Source organism: Carlito syrichta, unplaced genomic scaffold, assembly GCF_000164805.1.
Source record: "Carlito syrichta isolate Samal-C Ts95f unplaced genomic scaffold, Tarsius_syrichta-2.0.1 Scaffold287770, whole genome shotgun sequence".
NCBI lineage: Eukaryota > Metazoa > Chordata > Mammalia > Primates > Tarsiidae > Carlito > Carlito syrichta.
The window spans coordinates 220,291-227,885 of NW_007231866.1; the positions used below are offsets into that span (position 1 = coordinate 220,291).

The following is a 7,595-nucleotide window of genomic DNA, read 5'->3' on the forward strand; positions in this document are numbered from 1 at the left end:
CGCATTATTGCCAAAAGTCCTATCTGACACAAGGCCAGAAAGCTGTAGAAATGACCACAGATACTGTAAACGGGAGTTTTAAAAACCATCTCAGCAAATGAGATAAACTCAAGTTTTATACTCAGAGAGAAAAGAGCTAGACAAGAGGAATTTTTTTTTTTTTCTAGTTGGGAGAATTCTCTCCTAAGGACTTCTGGAGTCAGACAGAGGAATGCTTCCCTTCTGTGTGCAGGAAGGTCAGAGTTGGGTCTACAGTGTATAAAGTCGTTTTCTCCCTTATACAAGGCAGGGATCTGGGCTCTTAGGAAAGGCTGCTGTCTAAATGCTATTGAGGCCAACACCCTGGCACATCCCACACAAGCCAAGAAAGTTCATATCTACGGCAGTCTGGGAGTAGGAACCAGGGACAAGTGAGCAGAGTTAATTGGCTCTTCCTATGTTTTTACCTTTCTTTAAATCTTACCCTAAACATAGTAGTCTATCTAAGATCAATATGTTGGGCTAATAAGAGCTAACTCTGTCGTGGCTTGGGGTTTTAATAGAGCTTTGGAAAACAGAAGCCGAATTCTCTTCCGGCTCCCCACAGCTATGGGGAGCCTAGCAGTCACCCTCTGTGCCCCACGGCAGGGTACCTGAACTGGAAGCACTTTTATCAGGAAGATGCCTAGAACTAAGCAGCTGACTTACAAGGCAGCAGTAAACAGCACAACTCCTACCTAATCAACGCGTGAGGAGAAGACCAAGAAAATGGCTAACTACTCAGACCCATGACTTAAACAAAGTCTAGGGGAAATGGATACCAGCACCCATTTTCCTGTGGCTATCCCACAGTTGCTGGACTAAGAATGATGGGCAGGAGAACTACCTTCTGCCAATTAATTCCAGAGTATAATTTGCCGCCTGGGCCCATCCAGGACGATCCTGGGCTGCTAACAAACCATGACACTGCTTTAATTTCTCCTTTGCCCCCATACTTTATTAAAACCTAGAGTGGGTTCCATCAAATATCCCTTCGAGGAAAAAACAGAGTGAGGCAGAGAAATGAAGCAACATTTGTCTCAATGCAATATGAAAGATTAGAGTTTGCTGGATAAAGAGGGAGAAAGGAGGGGGTATGAATTCTTGTGAAACATACATACACACACACACACACACACACACACACGCAGGGACACACACACAATTTCTCTTTTGCAATGACCTCCTTATGCCCCATCCATCAGCCTGGGGTTGGCTTATTCTAACTAGCAGATTCCTTTATTCTCTATAACAGACCCATCAGACACAATCTGCATGCCAATTACTAGCACAGACCCCTTGATACCAAAAAATGGAAATTAGCTGTCAAGAAAAGGCTTCAACCGGCCAGGTCTCTTTCTCGCTCTCTATTTCCAACTCATATACACCCTCACTCTGCTCAGCGCCTGGCTCTCACCGGGGAGTCCCCAGTGGAAAAAGTCATCTAAAAATACAAACATATTTTATTGTTATTAGTATTAGTTGCTGACTTCCTCAGTACAATGTGAAATTCACCGGTGGGCAAAAAGCTGCTTAGGGCAGAAATGGGTGAGGGAGGTTGATTTCTGATAATTGCATTTCTTTGGGAGCAGATCAAGGCGTCCCATGAAAGGACATTCAAAGAAATGTGAGGATAAGGGCAAAAGAAAACAGACAAGGCATGGGATTCTATCGCCAAGATAACAATCGGAACTTTCACACTTAGGAATGGGCCTAGGCAGAGTTGAGGGGACAAAGGTGAGATGAGCGCCAGGAACAAGCCCGCATTACCACTCTGCAACCTAATCAGCTTTGACAAAGCCGAGCTGCAGCCAACCTGGAGGGCTCCTATGGACCCAGAAACACTCGGTGTGTTTGCACCTCAACCCAAGCATGCTACCTGCAAGACTTCTGTCCTGTTGATCCCAGAGTGCCCGGCGGAGTGCATGTTGTCATCGACTTCCTCTTCTCTTTTGTCCAAAATGAGTCACAAAGGAAGGGAGTTTATTTTCCACAAAGATCCAGAGACTCTGTTAAATCTCACTTGGGAAGACAAAGGAACCCATGTGGATCACTGTGACTTTAGAGGGTGCCCTGAGAGATTCAAGGCATCCACCTTCACTCAGGAACACATTCGACCCAAAGCCAGGGTGGCCTTATCCCTACAATTTTTGGTAAGGGACACACTTTTTATTTTTTTAATTGATCCCAGATAAACATTCTGGTTGCATGGATCCATCCAACAAAGAATTGTTTTTCATTCAGTGTTTTCACTACCATACAACTCAAGACTTGCTCAAACTCGAGATTCCTTCACTGGCAAGTGGAAAATATTTTCACTTCTAAATAAACTGTCTCTTCCTCCCATGCATTCTGGGAGCTAACACTGTCAGGCAGGCAAATCTGGAGTTTTCGCATGCACACCCTTCAGAACATGACATGTATATATAAGTAGCTTAATTCATGAAACATTATAAACCGAATGCTTACTATGTCCCTGGCACTTAAGACCGCAACAAAGATTTGTGGGGGCGGGGGAATGAATGAATGCCTGGCACTAAGCTAGGTACTGCAGACAGACTGGTGAGTAAGACATTTCCTTGACCTTGGGAAGCCCTAGGTCAATGCTAGTTGAAATCCCTCCTCACGCCTTTCTTGCCCCTGCATGTGTTCTGTGATCTTGTTAACTTTTCCCAGAGGATGAAGGCACCTTCACCCAAATGTTCTTCGGGTTCCCAGTTTTGAGTCAATGAATTTCTAAAAAGATACTTACTTTCTCGTCATCCGAAACCACTCTTGACATTGAAACAAAAGCAACATGGTTCAGGCTCTGATGACGTTCTGTGTCTCTGGCCATCACCTGCCTTTGCGCCGGGGATGCTTCTGTGTGCACTCCTGGTCTCCCTCCAACTTCTCTGACTGATCTTTCTCATCCCCTATGAAGATTCTTCTCTCCTTAAATAGTGGTGTCCCTCGGGGTCTGTTCCAGGTTTTCCTCCTTCTCACATATCCAAGTTCCAGAACAACAGAGGTTTCTAGCTTGATCAACTGAGCAAATAAACATCAATCTAGCTAGGCATCTGTGGTGGCAGGGAACAAAAATAAATGCAAACTAGCTTAAGTGAAAAAGGAGTCTTGGAGGCCGGGCCCAGTGGCTCACGCCTATAATCCCAGCACTTTGGGAGGCCGAGGTGAGAGGATTGCCTGAGCCCACGGGTTTGAGACCAGCCCGGGCAACTTGGTGAGACCTCATCTCGACAATAAGTCAAAAAATTAGTCAGACGTGGGGGTGCGTGCCTGTCGTTTCAGCTGCTTGGAAGGCTGAGGCGGAAGGATCACCTGAGCCCAGCAGGTCAAGGCTACAGTGGCCATGAGCATGCCACTGTGCTCCAGCCTGGGCGACAGAGTGAGACTCCAACTCAAAAAAAAAAAAAAATGGAATTTTGGGAGACCACAAAACCAGATCTGAGAAATGCAGAAACCCCTGAGCCCAGGGAAGGCAAAACCAAGGCTGCTCCCAGAAAGACTCCACCCCTCGCCTGGGAGTAGCCCCTCAGCTTCTCTTACCGCTGCCGCTTTTTTGCCCTCCCAGGGAGCCTTGCTCGAGTTTCTCCTGTTCTCTAACTTCACCAGCCCCTTATCGCCACCCAGACACAACTCAGCCGCAGCCTTCCTGCCCCAGCACCTACCAGGAACTGAACACTTTGTGGGTCCCTTGGGGCTGGTCGTTCCCCTCAGCCCAACTCTTCTGGGCCAGGCCAGCTTCTCAGTGAGCTCTCCTTAGATGAGGGGAGCGTCCCTGCACCGACCAGAAGTGAGGAGGGTGGGGTCAATGGCCTGTTGTCTACTCATCAGGGCCTGTGTGGGGAGAAAGATTCTCGAAGAAGGAAGTGTGGCTGAGGCCGGTGTCCCCAGACGTGCCAAATACAGTGAAATCCTTAAACAGACATGTACTCAGTCTACAAATATTCGTGTGAAAATGATAATTCAAGGCAAGAGAAATGGGTTGAGGCTTAAACTCCCTATTTTGGATGGACAAGAATGAAAAGGACCAGAAGAAGCAGAATGCTTAGACATGACAATCCAGGGGGAAGAGAGTTTTGAGACATGTATCGGTTTCCTACTGCTGCTATAACAAACCACCACAAGCTGAGTGGCTTAAAGAAACGCAGACTTACTCTCTTATAGTCCTAGAGGCCGCAAGTCTGAAACGGGCCTTGTGGGGCTGAAAGTAAAGTACTTAGAAGCTGTAGGGGAAAATACATGTCTTGCCTTTCCCAGCTTCCAGACACCACCAGCAGCTGCCAGTATTCCTCAGACCTGGCCCAGCATCACTCCCACCTCTGCTTCCATCACCGCATCACTCTCTCTGACTCTGACTATCCTTCCCATCTCTCTCCCTTGGAAGGATCCTGGTGATTACATCAGGCTCACCCAGACAATCCAGGACACCATCCCCATCTCAAGACCCTTTATCCACAGAGTCTTTCATCATGAGGGTAATATATTTGCAGGTTCCAGTGGATGAGGACACGGTCGTCTTTGGAGGGTCACCATTCTGTCCATCACAAGGACGATGGGATGGTCACATGGGCCACACCCTGCCACTAGGCTGAGGAAATGCCCCTGGGTCGAGGCATGACAACCTCATCTGTGTCCCTCAACAAAATTTTTCATAAAGAGGAAAGAGCGGAAGTTAGACGTCAAGAGATTAGGAATGTGCAGACAGAAACGCTGACCACTCCTTGGAAAAGTCCAACCAGGGAAGGAAAGGAAAGGACTGCCCTCTGAGGGGTCATCAGGTCAAAGCGGGGAAAGGAATGGCGGAGTCATTGAAGCACAGAAGTGGGACGTGAGCTTTTTCCTCCAGCATCTTACCCCACTAATCTCTCCTCTTTGGTGGCTGCATCCTTGGCTAGTGTAAGAACGGCCACAGACTTCCCAGTGCTGGAGAAGATCTGGTTTGACAAATTCAAATATAACAACGCAGAAGGGAAGTACAACGAGCAGATGAATGGGCCTGTGGCTGGCTCCTGCCCCCAGGAGAATGGTGCCACCCTGATCCTTTGCGACACTGTGAGAGCCAGAGAGAACATCCAGAAACCCCTGGTCGGAAGCTCGGGCCCCGGGGCCTCTAGTGGGCCCAATGGAGACTAGAAGAGCTCATCACCCAGACTGCCAGCCTGGAAGTAGAGAATCAATGCCTGCAACCTGCAACACACCCTCCAGATTTGCCTGCCTGACAATGTTAACTCCCAGAATGCATGGGAGGAAGAGACAGTTTATTTAGAAGTGAAAACATTTTCCACTTGCCAGCGAAGGAATCCCAAGTTTGAGCAAGTCTTGAGTTGTGTGGTGGTGAAAACACTGAATAAAAAACAATTCTTTGTTGGATGGATCCATACAACCAAAATGTTTATCTGTGAGCAATTAAAATAAAGAGGCCCGGCTGAACGCACTTGAGAAAAGTTCACCCACCCACCCAACGGGCTAATCCCAGCAGCCCCCAGGCGCCCGGGGGGAGCCTCCCACCAAGAAGGCAGCCACACCAGCAGAGGACGATGGAAACGATGAGGAGGAGGAGGAGAAGGAGGCAGCCTGGGTGAGAGGAGCAGCTGTGGCTGCATGCAGAGAAGACCGAGAAGCCCGCTGGACGTCAAGCCTTGGGATGCCAAGACGGTTATGGCGGTCAGAGGCCTGTGAGCACTCCATCCAACTGCAGGGGCTGGTTTGGGGGTTAGAAGTTGGTCCCCGTGAGCTACAGCATCCACAAGCTGCCGATCCAGTGTGCAGTGGAGGGCCACACAGTGGGGGTGAACTTGCTGGAAGAGATCACCAAGTTCGAGGAGCATGTAGAGAGTGTCAACATCGCGACTTTCAACGAGACCTGAGGCCTGTGCGTGTGAGCCTGGGTGTGGCCCTGCCATGATTAAAAACCGAGACTCCAACCTCCTGAGTCATGGAGGGGGTAGACATGGGCCACGCCTTGAGGTGTCCGGGCTTGAAGGCACCTAGGTAGAAATGCCGTGGAGGGACCCCAAGACCAAGGGGAGTCCAACAGGTTCAGTGTGTCAGAGGCCTGGATAAGGGGCACAGAAAGCCAACAGTGGGATGGCTGGGTTGGAGCCTGGACGGGACGGTTGAACGGAGGCTCCGGGAGGTGAGCAGCGCTGGGCTGCAAGGGAGGCAGCGGTGGAGAGGCTGAGACAGGGAAGATAGGACACCTGAGAACCAGAGGGAGGGCCGGTGGCAGCCTCAGGAAGGAACCAGGGGGAGGGCCCCGTCAACACTAGTTGAATGAGCACAGCTAATCTGTAGTCACAGCGCTGCCGCCCCACTGGCTGAGCTGAAGGTGGCGGCTGCAGAGGGGGGATTATGGTCAGATGGCAGAGGCTGGAGCCGAGCATCACTAACCATGTCGCGTCCACACGTCACAGATGAAACCTGCAGGCGTCCTTGGGTGTTCCATTTGCTTACCGTAGGCAGTTGAGCCCCAGGCCACCAGGACGGAGAGAATTCAAGGTTATCCTATCAGCTTCTACCTAGTTATTTAGCCCTATAGGGTTTTGAGGGGAGAGGGAGGAGGTTTTATGGAAATATATATATATATTTATTTTTATATATATTTATATCATGATATATATTCATATATAACGGTATCTATAATAAAATAGCGAAAGAGATATATAATGGCTAAATTCAAGTAAACTCTAAATGTTTCCACTTGCCACGCAAACGTTTCTCCAGGCTTGTGAGATGGACGCTGGCAGAAAACACTCTTCTTCCTCCCCGAGAGAAAAGAAAGATGTCACCGAAATAATCCTGGGTTCCATAGGTGACGTTAGAACAGCCAGACCATGAAGCATCAAAGCGCCGATTTACATGTCAGCTCTGTTGTGCTCAGAGGAAATCCTGGCCTGGTGCCAATTTTGTAGGTGCGAAAACTTCCTGGCCACGGGCCTGGCGTGAGCCTGCGCGTGAGCCCAGGGGCCACTTATCTACCCGTGTAGGTGAATTCTCTGCCACTTGGCTCTAGAGGAAAATGCATCTCACATGAGGTGCCGCTCCACAGATAAGTCCGCTGTTAATACGCCTCAGACTGCCTCTGCCATGGCTATTATCACGGATACATACCACGTACATCTTTTTTATCGGTGTGCATTGTCCTCGAGGTAAAAAAAATAAAAATAAAAAAGGAAAAGGATCACAGGATGCCATTTGTTTGGTTTTTTTTTAAAGAAAAAAAAAGAGCTACAGATTCAACCCATACCGCATATTGTCCCTGACATATAAAACTGGAACATCGAAGACGCGTTAGTCACATTTGTGGGTTTTTCAGAACGGAGTTTTCCATAGTTCGGTGTGACTCAGCAGAGCTTCCCGGAGGCTACGTCTGAGCTGGATTAACTAGTTAAATGCTGTCTGCTCTGATCATGACTATCTTAAAATGTGGGGAGGTGTTTCCTTCCCCTAAAAGGAGAGAAGGATTTGTTTATGAGCTCTTTTAGCTGAGGGGATGGAGGGGCAGAGGTGGAGGGGCAGAGAATTCTATCATCTCTGGGCCCTTTTTTTCCCTTTTCTTTTTTTTTTTTTTTTTT

At 48.6% G+C, this 7,595-nt stretch overlaps 1 protein-coding gene across 1 annotated transcript; it reads left to right on the top strand.

The window, feature by feature from the left end:
* The first annotated feature begins 1,760 nt into the window (after positions 1–1,760).
* On the top strand, positions 1,761–5,240 carry LOC110595200 (putative elongation factor 1-delta-like protein). The gene is given in 3 exon segments (XM_021709943.1): positions 1,761–1,866; positions 4,868–5,149; positions 5,152–5,240. Coding segments are annotated over 3 exon segments (477 nt in total).
* Positions 5,241–7,595: the final 2,355 nt, after the last annotated feature.